At 35.1% G+C, this 23,349-nt stretch overlaps 1 protein-coding gene across 1 annotated transcript in view; it reads left to right on the top strand.

Moving 5' to 3' along the window:
• Positions 1-23,349, top strand: part of mmut (methylmalonyl CoA mutase) — a 73,655-nt gene that overhangs the window by 25,556 nt on the left and 24,750 nt on the right. The window contains exon 7 of the mRNA XM_056481448.1: positions 11,958-12,073. Within this exon, the coding sequence (XP_056337423.1) occupies positions 11,958-12,073 (116 nt within the window). The remainder of the gene's footprint in view (positions 1-11,957; positions 12,074-23,349) is intronic.

Genomic DNA, 23,349 nt, shown 5'->3' with positions numbered 1-23,349 from the left:
GGCTATTTCTCCAAGGAGGAATGAATAATTTAAATATTCCAAAAATGCCTCACAGCTGGATGTTTCAGTGACTTTAGTGCAAGTGATTTCCCCTTGGGGTGAAACATTGCACGGTTATCACTGAAGACTGCATTTGAAAACATCTTCCTGAATATACACATGTGAATAAATGATCATATTAATGAAGTATGGAAGCATTAGCTTCACCTGCCATGAACAGCACATCCATCTTTTAAAAACTTAATATCACACTGCTCTCAGGATTTGAGGATAGAGTTAAAAGACAGAAGTTAAAGAGTGAAAAATGCTTCAGTTTTTTTTTATATATATTTACAGGTTTAAATGGGATTTTAAATCCAGGACATTTAGTGTGGTCTCCACAAAATTAGATTGAAATTGGCTAAAAGCTGGATAAGCAACTACAGTATTTGAATATCTAGAGTCTAGAGAGGGTTTGAAAAAATAAAGAAAAAACTTAGAAAATCACAGTTGTCCAAATGATGTGTGTCAATGCACTTTACCAGTCAAAATGATATCGGTATTTATCAGCTGAACACCATTGTCAGTATCGATAATAGAAAAAGGTCGGTATGAAGCGCTATAGCTTTATTAAAACGTGGCGGCTGAGTGTACACCTTGGAAGCAGTGCCAATAAACTTAGGGTGTCAGTTTGTCATTTCCAATGGAGGTGCTTGTGCAATGTGCACAACGCACACATGGGAGCGGCATGTGCATGTGGCATTCACATAATGCGTGCGCAGTTTCCAGGTACACGTAGTTGAAAAACATCAGAACTTTTCCGAATGCCCTGAGCACTAGAACTAACTAATCTGCTTCACACTTTGTATGGAATATACACATTTCTGTAATAACGGCAGACTAATTACCTCAGACAAACACAAAGCACGCGCTCGCACTTGTCACTTCAGGTCAGAATAACAACATATGCGAAAATAAGTGGCGTATTGCAGCAGGGATGAGATTGTAAATAAAAAAAGGATGAAAGGATGTCAGCAGAGTGGCTTTTTGGTTTCTTTTCTTGTGCATCCCAGCCACTAGCTCCCCTTCTGAAAGAGTTTTTAGAATAGGGGTAATGTGGTCATTCAACTTCACAATTTGCAATGTTACAGTATGTACTTGAATAGTGATGGTTAGTTCCTTTACTTGAAAGCTCAGATTTGATTATCATAATTTTATTTGTTTACAGAGTTTGAGGTTTACTGTATCCTTATTATTCACACCTTACAGATGTTGATCTACCTTTACCATTGCACACACTTTGTAAGATTTTATTTATCAAGTTTAAAAATCTCTTTAACACTTGTTTATTTTATCATAAAGATGAGATATAGATTATATAGATTATTATTTATATTATATATAGATGAGATATTTTGTTGAAATATTTTTGCTATTAAAACTATTTTTGACTATTAAAACTATTTGCCTTAGTAATGTTGGTAAATTAAAATGAAGTGGTTAAAAAATCCTTACTTGCCTAATAGAATTGTTAAAAATATTCAATAATTATTGCTATTGAATGATATGAAACATGATATCGTGATCCTTTTTGCAATGTTGGCCAGCCCTAGTAGGAAATTTACTAAATATCTTCACGGAACATGAATGAATTAATAAATGCATGATTTTTGGAATAAAAAAAGTGAAAATTGCTTTTAAATTTTTTTTTTTTTTCAGGTTTAATTTCGATTAAGTTTCAGGTGTTTGTTTAAATATTTATGACCATGGACCACAAAATTAGATTGAAATTTGGCTGAAAGCTGGATAAACAACTGATTGAATATCTACAGTCTAAGGGTTAAAAAAATAAATAAAATAAAAACTTAGAAAATCACTTTTAAAGTTGCCCAAATGATGTGTGGCAATGCACTTTACTAGTTAATAAAATGAGTTTTGATGCATTTGCAGTAATGAATGTTGAACTCTAATGAATGATTTTTGGAATAAAAAGCAAATTGATCATTTGACCCGTGCAGTGTACAGTATGATACAAAAGTAAAACGTGAAAATGTTTTTTATTTTTATTTTCAGGTTTAAATGGGATTTTAAATCCAGGATGTTAAGTGTGGTCTCAGCTGTTGTGTAAATATTTATGACCCTGGACCTCAAAATTTTATTTAAATTTGTCTGAAAGCTGGATAAACAGCTATTTGAATATTTACCGTCTAAGGCAGGGGTGCCCAAATGTTTTCTTATGAAGTGCCAAAAACCAAACTTGATTTAGGGTGGTGGGCTGAAGGTAAATATACCAAACTCTATTACATTAAAGTTGCCATTAGTGATTTCCTAATTTATTTATTATTTAAGAAAAAATTGCTTTATATTAACTAACGCAGTATATACATTATGCCTATCCCTCGCCATCATTCTCATCCTCAAAAGTTATCATGGTCTAACTTTGGCCTGCAGGCCCTAGTTTGGACATCTGGTCTGAGGGTAAAAAAAAAACAATGCACTTTAGTTATAAAAAAAACGGCAGTTATAAAAAAAAATTGTTTTGATGCATTTACAGTAGGAAACTTACAAAATATCTTCACGCAACATGATCTTAATGAATGATTTTTGGAATGAAAGACAAATTAAGCATTTTGACCCATGCAGTCAGGGCTGGATTAAAGGTGCAGTAGGTGGTCTTCCACAATGCTAACAATTAAAAACGGATAGCATAAATCTCTGAACCACAGTCCCTCCCCTGCTGTCCAGAGCCATGCCTTTTGAAACACAAGCATGCGCACCTTAAAGATGACAGCAGAACCCTCTCTCATGTGTTAAGCTGTGCAGGTATTACACTCATTACTAAGCCATAATTACATGCTATTTCAGAGCGAATATTCAGAGTAGCATGGTAAACAATATAGGGAGCACGTCATAGGTCGTCATTGTTCAAAAATGAACCAATGTAATGTGAATATTAAACGTAGGCTAGGCGGAATAGCGCTATTTACTTGTTTTGTTGTTAGACTAAATAAAGTCTACATTATCGATGCTGTAACAGGTCCCGTATGAAACTGAAAATAGTCGCATCAATCTATCGACGGAAGATTTCAGTGGCTGAACATCTCTTCTGTGCATATGACCCAATATCTACATCAGCTTTGTGTGAAGCTAAAATAGTTTTAAAACACAACATTACCTGTCTAAAAGAAATACTTCAGCCAGTCTCTCTCTCTCTCTTAAATGTGCATGGCGTGTATGCACAAACGGCGGATCTGTGTACTTGGACACACACACACACACACACACACACACACACACACACACACACACACACACACACACACACACACACACACACACACACACACACACACACACACATCGGTATTGTGCGGTATTAAATTCCATAACACTAGTCTTTACTCCTAATTTCCGTCTAATATCCCAGTTTGTCATGGGGGCATGAATGAAATGTTAATGAGTGAAGATGAAACTGGCGCACTGCAGTTAAAGTCACCCAAAATTACAGAAAATTCTTACATAAAAGCACTTCACGTGAACCTTAATTATATTATTGTCTATTAAGGCAAATAACTAGATTACAGATGTCCATGTAAACATAGTCAGTAGTGTCTTTGAAGTAAGTAACAATAATAATAATAATGCATTCTATTTATAACACGCTTTTCTAAGACACAAAGTGCTTACAAGAAAGTAAAAAAAACAACAAAGCACAGTAAAGCAATAAAAAATACAGCAAAAAAACACAGTGAGAATAAAAGCTATCACAAGTTAAAAACAGTCCTAAATTGATGAGTTTTAAGTAGCTTCTTAAAGCAGTCCAAGGAACCAGCATTCCTAATGTTTGAGGGAAGAGCATTCCAAAGTTTGGGTGCACGGAAAGAAAACGCCCTACCTCCCATTGTGCTGAGTTTGCAACGAGGCTGAAACAGTGTAGGACCCGAGGCAGAGCATAGACAGCGAGAGGCAGAGGAAATAGATATCAAGTCACAAATGTAACCCAGAGCAGAACCATGAACCGCTTTATATGTTAAAATCAATGTCTTGACGGGCAGCCAGTGAAGCTGTTGGAGTACAGGAGTGATGTGAGACCGAGATTATGTATGTGTCAACACACGTGCAGCAGAATTTTGGATGTATTGTAAAATCTTCAGATTTTACAATACATCTTTATCTTTATATATATATCTTTATATATATATATATATATATATATATATATATATATATATATATATATATATATATATATATATATATATATATATATATATATATTATCGCCTGATCATTTACTTTAATCATTACTATTGGAATGTGAAGAGACTTTCAACCAGCACAACAAAACATGTTTTTGAAGACAATCACCTACTGCACCTTTAACATAAGGGCTAGATGAGGCTAAAGTATAGGTCTGCATTGCTGGGGGAGCCACGAGACCCAACCAGATTTTTTGTGGCACGGAAACAAATTTACGAATAAAACGTGGTAGCGGTCGGTAACTCTGCTGTAATTTGAACAGGAGCAGGTGGTCTAACAATATAGCGTTCCCAAGAGAGAGAGTGCGAGCGAGAGAGAGAGCATGCGCATCTGCCGTGGTGCTGGGTGTGTGTGCATGAAAGAGACAGAGAGCGAATCTGCCGTGGTGCTGTGTGTGTTGCTTGTTATAGGCTGTCTGGACTGTTACAACCAGCTGGGGTTTTTTTGGGAGGAATATTTAATTGCTATACATTTTACATTCTTCCATGGCCCAATATTTACCTGCTATGTGTATAGGAATAATGCTGATATGATATATGAAACGCAATCGGTAGTTGGCAAACATATTGAGTAGATATGTTTGTAAATCTGACTTTGAAAGAGTCAGTGCCACACCAGTTACAAAACACCACACGTCACCGTTTAAGGCGGCTATTATGTCTCATCACAAAGGGTCAAACAAAACTGACATTTAGCCTACAATCCTTGCACAGCCTACACTTTTATCTGTTTTCTCTCTCTTTTGGTAGTACCCAATTTTAATGTGAGATTTTGAAAACCAGATCTAAATTTAGCGGTAACGATCGGGTCGGGTGGAAATTATTCTAAGTGGGCAGCAGGTGAACAAAGGCTGAATATACAGCAGGAGCGGTGGGGTGCGGAATAAAACCTGGCGGGAGCGGGACTAAAAATTCAGTCCAGCGCAGATCTCTAGGCTGAAGCCCCAGGGCCCACGGAAGAACGGATCCATTGATTGGCTGAATAATTCATTTAGATTGACGCCAGAAAACACCTTTTTGCATTTTGCTTTCTCATGTTGGTAAAGTGAAGTATTCATTTCAGTTCGCTGCAGCTCAAAAACAGTGACGCTGGAGCTAACTGGCGCTCGGATTGGCTGTTGCCCAATCAGAATATTAAATAGTCCTGTTTTAGTCACTCATAAGTGTGATCAGATGTCCCAATTTTCCCAGGACAGTCCCTTATTTCGGCACTACCGCAAGAACCGTCCAAAGGTCAAAGGTAGGCAAACCAAGCTTGTTGTAGAACAAAAAATTTAATTCTAACAGTCTTCATCATTGATTAACTTGTACATGATGTAGTAACTGATGCTGGGATTGGCAGAATCATCCTGAATGAACTCATAACTAAAGCACAGTCAAGAAATCGGCGTATACCCGCACAATCTTTCTATCACATAATATAACCGAGACTTGTTTTGTGTTCCAGGGTAACATCTATTGATTTGACCCAGAGCTTTCAAATCTCAATAAACTCACAACCACCAATTTCTATGCAAATTTTGAGATGCTGGATAGAAAATGCAAGACGTGAATACCAAAATGTGCATACCTAAAAAAACGTAGGCACTCTATTGAAACATACTGCACATAAACAACAATGGAAACATTATCCAAATAGATTCCTCAGTGTGAATCCAAAAATTCAAAGGCTTTTGACTGATCTGATAACTGGACAACAATCTCACCGCGCACCGTTTCAAATGTTCATTCAATTTTGAAATACCTGAGCAAAATCCATCTTCAAAATAATTTTGTAGTCACCTATTGCATCTGCTGCTTTGAGGGGCAACCCATTTATTATGGATGAAAAGGCGCAACAGTGATTTTCCCAGTGGATTTATTATAGACCTGTTGCACTCGTATAGCTACAGTTACTTCTGCAACATTTCTGGCTAACCTTCATGATGCCTGCTCAGGCTTTGGTTATCAGTGAATGTCACCCTGAAGTTGTCCAGAAGATGCGAGGAGGTGGTTTCAATCAGAAACTCACCTATATTGGCTTTGCTGCAAATGTTTGAAGCTGTCTATGTTCTTTGATCTTGAGGGCCCTCGGTGGGTTTTTCCTCATGTGTAATGGTTTGTTTTTGGAGAGTGGTGGTATGTACACGAGTAGACCAATAGTTATCTTCTCTGATATTATCTGATATTATCTGCCTCACTAATTTTATTATTTTTTTTCAGCAAATTGAACTTTGTCTCCTTTTTTTAAGCAACAGATTGGTCAAAGACCTTATCAGGATTTATTTGTTGCATGTGAGAGGAACATTCTTTTTTTGCAGAGTATTTGGTGGGAGAAATAAAATCAATCCTGTGGTGCAAGATGAGTCATCAATAGTTTTTGTCTGTTTTAAATAATTTTTTTGGTTGCAAATAATTTATACTTTTTCCCCAAAAAACGTCTAAATTACCTTTCAGTTACTGTTTGGTGCATGTAGCTTTTGGCCATTGGATTTTCCTTTTAGAAACCGATATTGATTAAAAGTGTATATAAACTTGACTCTGTATTCAACATCTTTACAGTATCAAACATTCTCTTGGCATGGAAAGATGTGGTAAAGTATTTGAAGATTCCTTATACTCTTCCTTTAAAATCTCCTATTTCGTGTAACCCTGATCTATCCCCTGCTTTTCAAAACATTGGTTTTTGATCATGGAGACTAAAATGGATTTTGGAATTAGATAAGACATTTGAGAACAGGAACCTGAAATCATTTCAGTTATTAAAACAGGAATTTTATGTACTAAATAACGACTTTTACATATTTTTGCAACTACGACATTTTCTAGAATCGTCCCTTAAGGATGGCAGGATACGTCTTTATCTTTCTGACATGGAAAAACAATTGTATTCTTCATTTTCCCTCAAAGGGAACATATCTTTTTTTACTTTGTTATCTAATGTAGGGTGTTCTTCCCTTACCTCCTTGAAAGTCAAATGGGAGAAAGACTGTGGAACAAATTTTAGTGAAGAAGAATGGCTTTCGGTCTGTTCTGGCATATTTTTCAAAGATGCCACAATATAAAACCATGAGCAAAAATTTTAATTCTTTTACAGAACATATTTAACACCAGTTCGTCTCGGTAAGATATTTCCTAATGTTTCTCAATGTTTTTTAAGTGCAAATCCAATGTCGGTACTGTGATGCATGTATTCTGGGACTCCCACATGATTAGAACATACTGGAAAGAAATTCACAAATTTGTTCAGAAGATTATTGGTAAACCTTTCGCCCTATCTCCGGTTATTTATCTTCTGAATTGTAAAACTGCTCTACACCTTAGTCATGGATTAGAATCTCAGTGAGGTTCATCTTCATCCAAGCGGATGACCTGATTGATGGTTACGCCGTCATTGTTCATCATTGTGCACAAGAAGGAGCAGTAACTGCTTCATTCTGGACAACATTCAGAGATGATGACCAATAAGGCTAGGCTACTGTGTATATAATATAGTCTTATAATGTGTACGTATGACGAAGCCATTGGCAGTATGCAAGATTCTAAAATTGTTTTGAATGCGCGCTTGGCGTCTCATCAGGATTAGTTGAATTATATAATTGAGCATCATCTGCATAGCAGTGAAAACTGATCCCATGTCTTCTAATAATGTCTCCCAGGGGTAGCATGTATATTGTAAACAGCAAAGGGCCTAAAACTGATCCTTGAGGCACCCCATACTTTACTGGGCTGACTTGTGAAGGCTGTCCATTAATATTCACAAACTGGTAACGGTCAGCTAAGTATGACTTAAACCATTGTAGAGCCTGTCCCTGGACACCTGTAGACTTTAAAGGGCACATAGTTTACCCCTTTTTTAAGATTTAATATTAATATTATGGTTCTTCTGAGTGTGCCAGTTTAGGTTCAGTTCAAAACACAATTCAGATTGTTTTACTATAACGTGTTAAAAAGTGTAATTTTGCGGGCGTGTACACAGGCAGCCGTTTTAGGGGTGTGTTGCTTCACATGAAAATGAGTTACTTCCCGCCCAAAGTAACAAGGGGGCAGAGCCAAGAGCTCCCCCGCTCTGTGTTTAGCAACAGACAGGCAGACAGAGAGAAGCGACATGAGTGAGAGGACCAGCACTCAGCCATACATGTACGACTCGGACACAGACCAAGCAGAGAGTACAAAATCATTTGTGTCTTTGTATAGTTTTACAGCCAACTGTGTGCTAGTTTCAAGTGCCGAGCTTGTACACCGAGATTAAAAACCACGCACACTAAATTAACTTTGACTGAGGCACCAGAGCCGCGACACGGCACACTCAGACACGCACATTCGGATGTTATTAAAAATGAAATTAGTCGTCGACGCCACTGGTGTAGTAGTTAGTGCGTCGACACACTCTACTGTTCTATCTAATAAAAAAAAGGTGAAAACCCCGAAAAAATTATAATAAAAAAAAAAAAAGAAACTATTCAGATGGCGCTCTGTGGCGTGGCAGAAATATGAAGTGTGCCAAATCGTGGCTGGGCACTGCGGACAGCCGCCGACTTGAAGCGCCGTTGTGTGTACCCTGATAGAAACCTATGTTTAGAATTCTGAAATGCATTGTGTTAAGCCCAATGAGCCTTACATCTAAAAATAGAGCAAGGGTGTTCCTTTGGTGACATCGCTTTGACTCACATGCTGAAAATGGCGGATGTGAAACAACAAACTGAGGATATGGTGATGCGCACCTGTCAATCAATATTGGTGGGTGGGGGGACGCACTCCTACGTCAAGTTGCGATTGATCTGAAAACCGCTCCAATTGGTCCACTGTTTTTATGTTGTTAAATTGCAAAAAAAAAAGGACTGGGTGTGTTTATATCACCCCAATATGACGGTCTATACACTATACCTACAAATATGTCTGTCCAAACAGCTTAAAAAGTAGATTTTTAAAGTAGATTTGATAGGTGCTCTTTAAGTGATTTATGAGGATAGTGTGGTCAATGGTGTCAAATGCCGCACTAAGATCGAGTAAAACTAATAGCGAGATGCACCCTTGGTCAGCAGCTAAGAGTAGATCATTGGTTATTTTCACTAATGCAGTTTCTGTACTGTGATGAGCCCTGAAACCTGACTGAAACACTTCAAAAACATTGTTCGTCTGCAGAAAGGAGCATAATTGGGCAGAAACAACTTTTTCTAGCATTTTAGACATAAATGGAAAATTTGAAATAGGCCTATAATTAGCTAAGTTGCAGGGGTCCAGTTGTGGTTTCTTAATAATAGGCTTAATAACAGCTAGCTTGTAAGGATTTGGAACATGGCCTTAAGATAAAGAAGAGTTGATAACGTTAAGGAGAGGTTCTCCTATAACAGGTAGCAATTCTTTAAGTAATTTTGTTGGAATTGGGTCCAACATACACGTAGCTGGTTTAGAGCCATTTATAATTTTGTCTAGCTCTTCCTGTTCTATGATTTTGAAGCACTGTAGGTTATTTAGATTAAGTGGAATGTTTACTGGATCTGAAGTATAAGGCGGTGCAGAAAGTTTAAGATCTCCTATTTTCTGTCTAAACCCTTCTATTTTATCACTGAAAAAATTCATGAAGTCATCACTACTAATATGAAGTCATCACTACTAATAATATATAACAAAACTGCACACATGTATTGTCTTTATTATTATCTGTTTTAATTTTTGTTATATAGCCATTATTGTTTTTATTCCTATTATTATTATTATTATTATTATTATTATTATTATTGTGTTATTATTATTATATTATCAGGGTTCGACAATAAGGACTGCCTGATGTCCCGGGGCCAGCATACGAGACGCTCGGGACAGTAGATGGCCTGATCGTGCCGGTGCTGCCTTGTCACTAAAGTTTAATTTGGCTGCGACTGTATGTCAATTTCGTGCTAATACAGTCTTGGGGTGCTTTCACACCTAGACGTTTGTTTCAGAACCTGTCTTGTTTGACTTGTTAGCGCGGTTTGTTTGGCATATTTGAATTCTGCAATCGTGCTCGGATCTGCTCCAAATCAATTGGTCTGAGATCACCTGAATTAGGTGCTTCCAGTTTGATTGAAGCAAACTCTGGAGCGGATCGATTAGAGTGAGAAAGCAAAACAAACTAACGAACCAGGCTATATCACAGTGTATTATGAATATGTAATAGCCATGAAGAGAGAAATATGAGTTGGGCTGAATGTCATGACTACCAGCAAATGTGCATTTCATGTCGAATACAAAAGTGAAAGCATGCTGAAATGTTAACAAGAGCAGTTTATCCTTAGGAAAATTGACAGAAGTTACCATCTCACAATTTTATCATATTGTAATCTTATAGCATTTTGTAATATTGTATACTATTGTTTTGTTCATTTCTCTGATCTGCTTTATAATCTGACCGCAGTCTCGGTTCATCTGTTATTTCTCTCTTTAATTTTAACATATAATGCATAATTCTAGCCAACGTTTTTTTTTTTTCTTTAAATAGATTGATTAAAAAACTTGATAACTGAACTGAGACTATGTATGAGTAAGTGTTACCTCTCTGATTTATATTTGGTGACGTTATCTCTAGGTGTCAAAATTAAAGTGCACATTTTCGCTTATATAATATAGTCGACGCCAGTGGTGTAGTGGTTAGTGCGTTGACACATGCACTCCGGTGCTCCCGGCGACTCGAGTTCGATTCAGCCTCGCAGTCCTTTGCCGATCCTTCCCCTCTCTCTGCTCCCCATGCTTTCCTGTCAATACTCTCTACTGTTCTATCCAATAAAGGTGAAAATCCCTTTATTTTCAGCTTTGTATGTCTGGTATGTATGTATGTATGTATGTATGTATGTATGTATGTATGTCTGTATGTATGTATACATACATACAGACATACATACATACATTTAAAAAAAAAATTTCAAGTTTAGTTACGTCACAATTGTAATTTTTTTAATTGTCAGTTGTATTTAAAGAAAAGTTATGCTGAATAAAAAGTGTATGTATACAATTATGTTTGGCTTTTGACACATTAATTAAAATATGTGGCTAAGAAATGGCTATTAACTTTTTTTTTTTTTTTTTTTTTTTTTTTTTTTTTGGTGGGGCCAGTTAAAGTTTTTGCAGGGCAAGTAAAAATCTGAACCACTACCCAGTCTTGAACCCTTATTATTATTGTTGTTGTTGTGGGCTACTTATTAGTATATGCGCTATAAAAATATTCCTGTCCTATATGTTTTTGTTGAATCAAATAAACATTTCTAGTCATCTCAACGTACATCAGTCAAGCTGACTAAAAATATTTATATTTATAATATTTAATATTTAAAACATGTCTTTTTATCATAACATTTTGTTTTTTTTATGTGAATAAAAGTAAGATTTATTACTCAGAACGCATGCGTACTTGGTAAAAAATTTGCCTCTCATTCACATTTAAGCTATTCATTATTCCAGTACTCAGAATTCCAGGATATTCCTAGAGATGATGTACCCACTAGTTTGTTATGAATGGACATGTGCTTTAAGATGATATAACGCTTCCCATGAGCTTCGGTTTCTATACGGCTGATTATCCTCACCTTATAATGAGATGAAAGGAGCCCATTAAAGTGCCTAATTTGGACCTACAGGGTCGTGCACAGACTATTGCAAAGCTGCTATGCTTTATTTCAGCTCCAGGCGTCCAGCATTAGCTTTCATTATTTAGGCTGTCCGACAGATGCCCTTTCACACCATCTCTCCCATGTCTCCCTATAGGCTCTGAGGTCATAGTGGGGGTCAACAAATACCGCCTGGAGAAGGAAGAATCTGTCGACGTGCTTGCCATCGACAACACAGCTGTGCGTAACAAGCAGATTGAAAAGCTGCAGAAGGTTAGTTTCCCTCCGGCGATGATTCACAGGACAGATTTTTTGAAGTCTAGGATTTTCATCCGTGTTGACGCAGTCTGAAATCGTCACGTATAAAGTCTGTTCCCAATCGAGCACTCTGTGAAATTACCTAATCGTAATCAAGGGCTTCGGTTCAGTTCAATCCAGCACTTGAAGTGTTCCACTGAAATGGCTATAATTGATCTTTTTTTTCTTAGGAGGCAGAGAAAGTGCCATCATTGTGTTCGTCATTGCAGTGCAGTAATTATTATATCTCTAAATGTTGAAAGGCAAAACAAAAATTCAATATAGTTTCAGGGTTATTAGTTAACTCGAATTAGAAGCATAACAAAACCAAGGGCTTTAATTCAAGCCAGCATTGGAAGTATTTCATTGAAATGGCCATAATTGATTGATGTTTTTTCTTTGGAGGCAGAGAAAGTGCCATTGTTGTGTTCATCGTTGCAGTGCTGTAATTATCATTTCTCTAAATGTTGAAAGGCAAAGCAAAAATTCAAAACAGGTTATTATATAACTCAAACTAAAAGCATAACAACACCAAGGGTTTCAATATTGTCCAGCTTCAAAAAGTTCCAATGAAATGGACATAATTGAGCAATTTTTTTTCTTTGGAGGCAGAGAAAATTTCATTGTGTTCATCTTTGCAGTTTAGATCTGTAACAGTTGAAGAAATTGGGCAATGTTGACTGAGAAATACTAAGAAAATGAACAAAAACGAGATTTTGGCTCTATTTTCATTTTTTTAAATTTAGGGTAGGAAAACAGATAAACGACTTTAAAATTCATTATACACATGCAGGCGGGCTGAAATGCTGTTTTTTCTCTGATTGGTCAACCAAATCTGAGCTTGTGACATCGCCCTCAAAATAATAGTCCCCTGTGATCAGCGTCCAGGCTTTTAATTATTGTTATTTAATTAAGTTTTAATTAAGTTTTAAAACTAAGTTTACATATTCTATCATTTGATCAGTTAGCAGGCTTACATTCATTGCATCTTTGATGCACTAGCTGTAAAGCTCTGACAAGGTGCCTTTATTTAGCCTGTAGCCTCTATAATATATAATATATAAACAAATCTAATTTTTTCATTTTTTGTGAGCAAACAAAAAACCGAAAATGGTCGTTCTCTTAGTTTTTTTTTGAAAACTGGTATGGAATGGACGGAAGATACCCTGATTATGACCTCCTTAAGTTGTCACTCTGTTATATTCCAGCCATTTGCTAAATCATTTTTAAGTTTTTTCTTATTAATGTACACACAGCACGCCATATTTATAGAAAAAGGTTTATCAAAGAAGAAAAACTGAAATATCACATGGTGAAAAAGTATTCAGACTAGAGATGCTCCGGTCAAGTTTTGTGCAGCTGATACTGAGTACAGATTCCTTGTCATGGTGATCGGCCTATACAGAGTACCGATTCTAATGCTTCAGGCTTTGTAATGCATCAAGCACATTTTCCCTCCAAGTATGATACTTAAGTGGAGATCTCGCCTTACCTAAAAGAATAAATTAAGGATGCTGCATAAAATCCCTTTTAACCATTTAGGTGTGAACATATCATGGCCAGAAGCTTTATAAAAAATAATATAACGCACATAAAAATTGGTAAGAAGTATTACAAACAATCACTCTGCTCTTGTCACAGCAGCTCAAAACATGGTAAATACAATGGTTGCACTTTCAACACAAGACCATCACTCACGCGAGTCACACCAATAGACTGTAAAAACAGAGGTCACACCGCATCTGTATATATTTTAGCTGTTGTGACACAAGTGGATCGCTCAAGCCTCCACACATCATTTACCTTCTCACATGTTGTGGCTGTTATAGGTTATGTATAATCTATATATATATATATATATATATATATATATATATATATATATATATGTATATATGTATGTATGTATGTATGTATGTATGTATGTATGTATGTATGTATGTATATATGTATATATATATACATACATACATACATACATACATACATACATATATACTTTCTCTGCTTGTGAACTCCTAATCAAACACCTGTGATCGGTCCCTGAGATTGGCCAGAATGACGAGTACTGATGGAGTAATTAAATGTGATCGAAGCATCCCTAATTCAAACCCTTTTCTCAGTATTTAGAAAAGCTCATTGTCTTGTTGGAAGGTAAACCTTCGGCCCAGTCTGAGGTCCTGAGCACTCTGGAGGAGGATTTCTTTCATGATATCCATGTACTTGGCCGCATTCATCTTTCCTTCAATTGCAACCAATCATCCTGTCCCTGCAGCTAAAAAAAACATTTATTAAAAAAACATTTATTTTTAATAAAGTCATGGTGCAGTGGAAAAATAATTAATATTGTGTCTGACTCTCATGAGCTTGGAGGACTGCATCTCTGCAACGACTCAAATCACTTATTAATAAAGTCACCTGGAATGGCAAAGAAAGCGTTCTTGCAGGACTCCCAGAGTTCATCAAGATTCTTTGGATTCATCTTTAATGCCTCCTCCTTCATCTTACCCCTGACACGCTCAATAATGTTCATGTCTGGTGACTGGGCTGGCCAATCCAGGAGCACCTTGACCTTCTTTGCTTTCAGGAACTTTGATATGGAGGCTTAAGTATGAGAAGTAGCACTATCCTGCTGAAGAATTTGCCCTCTCCTGTGGTTTATAATGTAATGGGCAGCACAAATGTCTTGATACCTCAGGCTGTTGATGTTGCCATCCACTCTGCAGATCTCTCGCACGCCCCCATACTGAATGTCACCCCAAACCATGATTATTCCTCCATCAACTACAAGATCAACTACAAGATTTTTGTCAGGTAGTGTACATCAGCATTGAAAATATTTCACTGAAATGGCTATAAGTGGTTCAGTCAGAGAAAAAAAGCGTTGTTGTATTCATCATTGCAGTGCAAATCTGTAAGCTAAAAGGCTCAAATTTGTGAGATTGACCGAGAAATATATAGAATTATATTCATTGATGTTGAAGTGAATAATGTGTGCAGAACATTACAGGATGGTTCATTGAAAAGTTATTATTTGTCTAAGTGTTGAACGGCGAAACAAATATTCAATACAGTTCAGGGTTATTAGTTAACTCAAACCACAACACAATCGATAACTTAGTGTTCCGCTGAAATGGCTATAATTGATCTTTTATTTTTCTTAGGAGGCAGAGAAAGTGCCTTCGTTGTGTTCATCGTGGCAGTGCTGTAATTATTATTTTTCTAAATGTTGAAAGGCAAAACAAAAATTCAATACAGGTCAGGGTTTTAGTTTATTAGTTAACTCGAACTAGAAGCATTACAAAACCAAGGGCTTCAATTCAGTCCAGCTTGGAAAAGTTCCAATAAAATGAACATAATTGATCTCCTTTTTTTTCTTTGGAGGCAGAGAAAATTTTATTGTGTTAATCATTGCAGTTTAGTTAAAGAAAATGTTATATATATATATATATATATATATATATATATATATATATATATATATATATATATATATATATATATATATTTACAATAAATATATATATATATATATATATCCTGCATTGGAAGTGTTTCATTGAAATGGCCATCATTGATTCAGTCAGCGAAAAAAGGTTTCAATGGGCTATATGCACAGCAAGATTTTTTTCAGCCATGCAGCGATAAATTTCCAGTGCAAAATCATTGACTGTTTTCAATTTCATAAGGTTGCTTTTTACAGCATTAATAATGTAATTTAATTATAATAGAATAACTTGATTTGACTTCAGCATTGTTCAAGTATAAAACAAGATTAAAGATCATTTAAATGCAAGCACTTTCAGGAGCAGCAGGCGAGTGCAGAAACTTCATTGAAAATACTGTGGTTAAATAAATTCACATATTTTAAAGACTTGGTGCAAAACAATGTAATTAAATGCAGTGCTTCCTGTCTTGTCTGAGACCCACTTTATATTGAATATCAATCAGGCAGTGAAGAACATTGATTTTTAAAGAAACCAGATGTTAAACATGGTAATTTTACAATGGCGCAACAGTTCAGCAAAAGCGCTTAAACGTTCCTGAGCATCTACCCCATTCAATCTACTGTTGGAAGTGTTTCATTGAAAGGGCCATAATTGATTTTTTTTGTCTCAGTAGATGGTTTATTGAAAAGTAATTGTTATTTCTCACAATGATGAAAGGCAAAACGAAATTCAATACAGGTCAGGGTTATTAGATAACTAAAACTAATACCATGAGAAAGTCAATGGCTTCTTTTCAGTCAAGCGTTTAAAATGTGTTCCATTCAAACGGCTATTATTGATCATTTTTGTCTTTTAGAATTGGAGAAAGTGTCATCTTTGCAGTATAAATCTGTAGGTGTTAAAGAAAATGCTCTGAAATATGTAGAATTATATTGTAGGTGGGATTTGAGTGTGAGATGAATATCAAAAGATTATTGAAAAGTAATTATCTTCTCTGTAAATGTTGAAAGGCAGGAATAAAACAGAAGGTAGTTAATACGATTCCTGATGAATTGTTATATGATGCCTACAGGATAATCAATCTATTCATGAACGAACTAATTCATAAAAAATCTTAAATATATTAATATTACAGTAGTCAACATTTGAAGTGGATCAAAAACGTTTTTTTTTTATTGTCCTAAGATAGAAATGGGTCTTAATCAATAGTTTTAGGACAACTTTGAAAGGTTTCGATCCACTTCAAATGTTGGCTAATGTATATATTTTTTTGCATTATATATGAATATATTTTATCTAGTTTCAAAAGGCAGGCATTACTTATTTTCTTACAGTTAAACTATGGGTCCTATCATACACCAGGCTCAATAAGGAGTAAGACGTGTTTGGCATGATTTGTTGCTATTTTCAGTCCAGCGCAACCCTAATTTTCACGTTTTGTGCCACGCTGTTTAAATAGAAAATGCATTTGTGCCACTCATGGGTGTGCCGGTCTAAAATAGAAGTGTGTTAACATGCATTGGTGCGTTGCTATTTTGAGGAACTGAAATAGACCGCACCATTGACCAACAGTCCAGTGCAGAGTGCATTAGTTAGGCGCCTATGTTAGTTCAAACGCTTGAACATTGCTTAATACACACAGGATGTACAGCAAAACACAAACATCTCTTCACATAAAAATAAATTAAATGATAAAATTGTTACAAAAATTATTATTTTCTACATAAATTTAAAAACCACTGCCTTTATGCCCTCTTCACCTCGGGGGCCTTTTTCAGTTTATTCATGACAATTTGCATTTGTATAATGTTTTTGCATATTTATACTTGTTTTAATTAAAACAAGTTTAGATTTGTCCACCTGTTGGGTTTTGGAGACATATACATCACCATATGGGGCATACAAAGAGGCGCTTAATGCTTTTGCGCAATGTGCTTTAGACTTCGCGCCTAGATTGTTAAAATTGAGCCTTATATATTAATATTATATATTATCTAAGTAAAATTAATAAAAAAAAGTGCATAGTCATACTTACAAACATAAACTAAAGACAATTTAAAAATGTAAAAATAAAAATTAACTAAAAACAATTGTTATGTATAAATAAATATTACAGCAATAATACTAAATAATAAAATAACACTGATACAGATCAAATAAGGGGTTAAAAAAATCTCTCTTTTGATATTCAGGAGGAGGAGCTTGAGCTGAGACAGCATGGAAAAACCTTCAAAATTTTGTAGAAATCTAAATTGTCTATTTTTTTTGTTAAAAAAAGAAAAATTGCTGAAAATATTAGCCCAAAAAAAGCCTAAACTGCATCGCTGGCTTGTTTTTAGGAATCATTAATTTCTGTTACTGAATTAAATTTAAAAAGACTTGGAAAAAGTATTTTATATAATAAAAAATAATAATAAATAATTATTAGAATTAACATTTTCGTTATTTGGCCATGTGCATCCAGAATTTTTGATTTTCTGTGCATCCATAGTTTAGCTTGATGTACTTGTGGAAATAGAAATGGATAAAATCTAGGTTCCAATGTAATAATATATAAGTATAGAACTAAAAAGTAACTTTACATTGAGAAACAATAGACCTCTTGCCTTCCTGAACACTGGCAAATCCCAAAGTAATGCAAATGCTAAGGTGTGCCTTTGTCTTCAAATAATAATCAGTCTGTGCCATATGCATAATACTATTTGATATTAAGAATTACCTTACAGAACAGTACTCTGGAGCATCAGAATACAGTATTGTGTGAGTGTTACATTCAAATACAATGGTGTTTAAAACTGCTTCAGAAAACGGTGCCAAAGGCATTATTATACTGGTATTAAATAACTCTGTAGATCTAAGATTTAGTCATAAGTCATTTTAATAATCATGATAGCATATGTTAGTGATATTATGAACTTTGATTTGTAAAACCAAACTAAATGATCTTTTAAGTTGCATTGCCTGACAGATTCAGTTTCATCAAAGGCTCTACAAAGACGTCTGCATCCTCTTGTGGACTTATTTTACAATACTTTTATTCAGAATGCGTTAAATTGATAAAAATTAACAGTAAAGATGTTTATAATGCAACAAAAGAGCTGTTTTTCAAATCAGTGCTTGTTTCTTTAACTTTTATTCATCAAAGTATCCTGAAAAAAGTGCATTGTGGTTTCCTCTAATATTAACCTCGTGTTTTATAGATCATCTGACACTGAAGACTGGAGTAGACTGTAAAAAAATGCTTGGTTCCACATTATTCCTTCATGTTATCCCAACACAAATTGATTAAGCTAACTTAACTGTTTTTACAAATTTAAGTGGATTGAACCTAAAACAATCAAGTTGTCCCCCCCAAAAAAGCTTCAGAATTTTGTTGAATCAGCTCTTTTTAATTTAGTTTGAACAAGCAGCAAACATAATTGTTTGAGTGTAATGATGCTAAAAAGCATTTCACATTATATTAAACTTAAAATAATTTATTTTAAATTAATTAAAATTGGAAGGTCACATGATCATTACAAATAGTGGATGTAGTACATTCGAGTTTTATTCATATACTCACATTCATACTGTATAGAACGTACTTTTCTAATGGCTGAGTAGTAAATTCAAATTCAAATGCAGTAGGTACTTAGTAGACCATTTCGGGCATAAGTTTATTCATATAGCACATTTCATACACAGTGGTAATTCAAAGTGCTTTACATAAACAAGAATTTAAAAAGACAAGCATTAGAAAATAAAAAAAACAGGTAAAAAAATGATTAAAAACATAAAAACTGATTAAAATATGTTAAAACAGGTTATAAAAGAATGAAAAAGAAAAGAGACATAATAGTGCGATCAGTCGGACGTAGCAGTGCTCATTCAGTAAAGGCACAGCTAAACAGATGTGTTTTCAGCCTTGATTTGAATGTGCCTAATGTTGGAGCACAACTGATCATTTCTGGAAGCTGATTCCAGCAGCGAGGGGCGTAGTAGCTGAAAGCTGATTATCCCTGCTTTGACTGAATTCTTGGAATTTCTAGTTTATATGATCGTATAGATCTGAGTGATCTGTCAGGTTTGTATTCAGTGAGCATATCTGTAATGTATTGAGATCCTAGGTGATTTATAGACCAGTAGTAACACTTTAAAATCTGCTGCTTATAAAAGCATGAACAAGTTTTCACTGAAAACAAAGCATCTGATTCTTGCAATGTTTTTGAGATGATAGTAGGCTGATTTAGTTAGTGCTTTGACATGATTATTGAAACTCAGATCTGACTCCAGAGTCACACCAAGATTCTTGACATTATTTTTTGTTGTTTGACCCTTAGAGCCAAGATACGCATTCACTTTGAGAACCTCGTCTCTGTTCCTAAATGCGATGACTTCAGTTTTCTCTTTGTTTAACTGAAGAAAGTTTTGACACATCCAACTGTTAATTTCATCAATGTATTGGCAGAGGGTGTCAATGGGGCTGTAGTCATTAGGCAGTAAGGCTAAGTAGATATGAGTGTCATCAGCATAGCTGTGGTAGGAGATTTGATTCTTTCTCATTATTTGGCTCAGAGGGAGCATATAAAGTTTGAACCGGAGAGGTGCCAGCCATGCAGCCATTGATTTACCCCAAAGATTAGAACATTAGTGCATATCTAATACATCTTTACTGCCCTACAAGTCAAAAGACCTTAACTTGTAATGTGGAACTGTGAAGAATGACTCAGCCAAATTAAAGAGTTTATTATACAAATTATTAGTATACTTTATATTAAATAATGATAGGCATTAGACACCTGGAAATTATTTTAAAAAGCTAAACAAAAATTGACTTAAGATCCAAAGGTCCAAAATCAAATGCTACATCTCAATTCACATACTTATACTAAGTAGTTTTAGAGAAGAAAAGGTACATACTTTGAGTGTGTAACAGCGTATGCAAACTTTGGGACATGCTACTTTCTCATTAACGTTGCTTAGTTGCAATGTTGCTTATTTATGTCCCTGTCAATCATCTCGACACATCATCCACATTTCTTTCATATATTTAATTTCCTACCATATTGGAGATTTAGCTGTGTGTTAATCTGCCATTTGCAAGACTGTCATGCTGAGAAATCTCCTCAGGTTTTTGGATAATTATGCATTCAGAAGTTAATATCCAAACCCGTCTTTAAAGAAGTTCACATTGTTGTTACAGATGAAATATAACATGGAAAACGTGATTTAAATATTTTCCAGTTGGCTAGATATTAATTAACAGTCATTCAAACCACTTTACCGAAGCCTCTCTACTTGACGGTTGGTCTTGCGTGTCCGCCATGTTTGTAGTTTGTTTACACTTTTCCCCAGAGTTTGTATTTCTAATCGAATTTACATCCAGCACGCAATGTACTATGGGTGATATTAGTGGTTAGATACGGACGGTTCTACACTTCGAATTTGTAGCGTAAATCGTAGACCATCCAGGTATCTTTGGCATGCTTTCAATAACATAATACAATTTGGGTCATACTAATTCTATTTTTGAATACTATTTAGGATGGATAGTATGCAAATTAGGTGGACGCAGCAAAAGTTACTGCATTTTGCTTTTGCACTGCATTATAGTTGTCTTTTTGTGTGTGTGCTCTAGCTGAAAATCCATTTGACCTACCAGCACTGCATCCCAGATCAGCTGGGACCTATTAATAGCCATTTTATATGATAAAATAGTGGATGAGCTGAAATGCATTTCATTTGGTCATCGGTTGATCTCCTGTCAGATGGAATGCTTTGATGCTAGAGTGCATTTATCTTGACCCTCGAAGGATTATTCAATATGTCTCATGAGCTTTCAGTAATGAATACTTATAGGAGAGCATATAGTCGTCTGGCCAGTGCAAAATAAAGTCTGAGAGAGCGATGGAGTTCAGTAGACTAGTTGGCCACTTTATAAGGTACACCTAGTAATGGGTTGTTTTTGCTTTCAAAACTGATTTAATTGTTTGTGGTGTTGATACTGGAAATATTCCTCACAGATTTTGGTCCATATTGGCATCATTTGTTCACAGGACATTCCAAAAAAGGGCTTCTGTTGGGTATTGAGATATGGTGTCTGTGAAGGACATTAAGAGTCTAGTGAACTCGCATGATGACATGTCGCAAAGTTCAGATCTCACAGTTCTCTGTTAATATCTGCATTGCGACACATAAACATGTACAGTCAAGGCCCAAATTATTCACACCCCGTGGCAAATTCTGACTTAAAATGACTTTTATTCAAACAGCAAGTTTTTTTTAGACCGGTAATGACATAGTCTTCTCCAAAAAGATAGTAAGTCAATGTACAATAGGCATCATTGTGGAAAAAGTCAATTTCTTTAAGTAAAAATATTTCTTTAGTAACTTTAAGCCAACATTTCCCAGGGGTATGAATAATTCAACTTGATTGTAATTGCAGAACTAAGTCTGAACTCTAAAAATTGCAAGAAAGGGTCTGAATTTCACATTCAAAACACAGAATTTTTTTCCACATGGTGCAAAGCTTCATCAGATCATTAGTCATGGTGCCTTATGTGGTAAAGAGTGATTTGTTTAGTGTTATGAGTTTCAAATAATGCACGGCTCTTTGTGAAGATCTAATTCACCACTTATTTGTGCTCCATGTTTTCTATGTATAGAGCCGTTTAACATGATCAAATCGCGCATGATTTAAGCACATTGCAGGTTTATTTTCATTTCCCTGAAGTGAAGACTTTCTGGCGGGTCATTTTAGGTGTTATTGCAGTTGGAAATAAGATTGGTGTTTAATGATAGCAACTTGACAGTACATGGCCTGGTAGTTAATGAAAGTTTATATATTGATGTTGAATATGTAAATGCATCAACGGCCCTGATGTCAAGTTTAAAGTACCAGCCACCCAGTTCCTGTCTCTGTGACGGATCAAAGGTATGAAGGTGGTTTGCTTGATCTGGAAGTCTTTAGTACGTCTTCGCTCATCATCTTTTTATGGTTGCCAAAAAAAATCTTCAGTTCAGAATGTGCATGCCTTGCATATGTGGTGTAATTTTGGGGGAAAAAAAGTTAATGGACTAAAAACGGAAGTGAGCAACAGCACAAGCTGAACATGTGTTCTGTTAAACCCTTAAAATCAAGTGATTTTATTTTATTTTATTTTATTTTATTTTATTTTATTTTATTTTATTTTATTTTATTTTATTTTATTTTATTTTATTTTGGCTTTCGTTTGCTTTAGCTTAGTTTTTGTTGTGTTGTGTTTTTTGTGTTTTGTTTCTTCTTGTGTTTTGTTTTGTTTCTTGTTTTGTTTTTTGTTGTGTTTTTAATGTGTCTTGTTTTTTTTGTTGTGTTGTGTTTTGTTTTTTTGTTGTGTTTTGTTTTTGTTGTCTTGTGTGTTGCCTTTTTTTGTGCTTTTTTGTTGTGTTCTGTTTTTAGTGTGTTGTGTTGTTTTGTGTTTTTAATGTGTCTTGTTTTTTTGTTCTGTTGTGTTGCGTTTTATTTTTTGTTGTGTTTTGTTTTTGTTGTCTTGTGTGTTGTCTTTTGTTGTGCTTTTTAGTTGTCTTGTGTTTTCAGTGTGTTGTGTTGTTTTGTGTTTTTTATTGTGTTGTCGTGATGTTTTGTGCTTTTTATTTCATTATTTTGTTTTTTGTTTTGTTTTGGCTTGTGTTGTTCGTTCTGTTTGTTGTTGTGTTTGTCTTTTTATGCTGTTATGTTTTGTGTTTATATTGTGTTGTGTTGTTTTGTGTTTTTTATTGTGTTGTCCTGTTGTGTTTTTTATTGTGTTGTTGTCGTGTTGTTTTGTGCTTTTTATTTTATTGTTT

Source organism: Danio aesculapii, chromosome 20, assembly GCF_903798145.1.
Source record: "Danio aesculapii chromosome 20, fDanAes4.1, whole genome shotgun sequence".
NCBI classification, from domain to species: Eukaryota; Metazoa; Chordata; class Actinopteri; order Cypriniformes; family Danionidae; genus Danio; species Danio aesculapii.
This window is presented reverse-complemented; position numbering and strand designations above follow the sequence as displayed.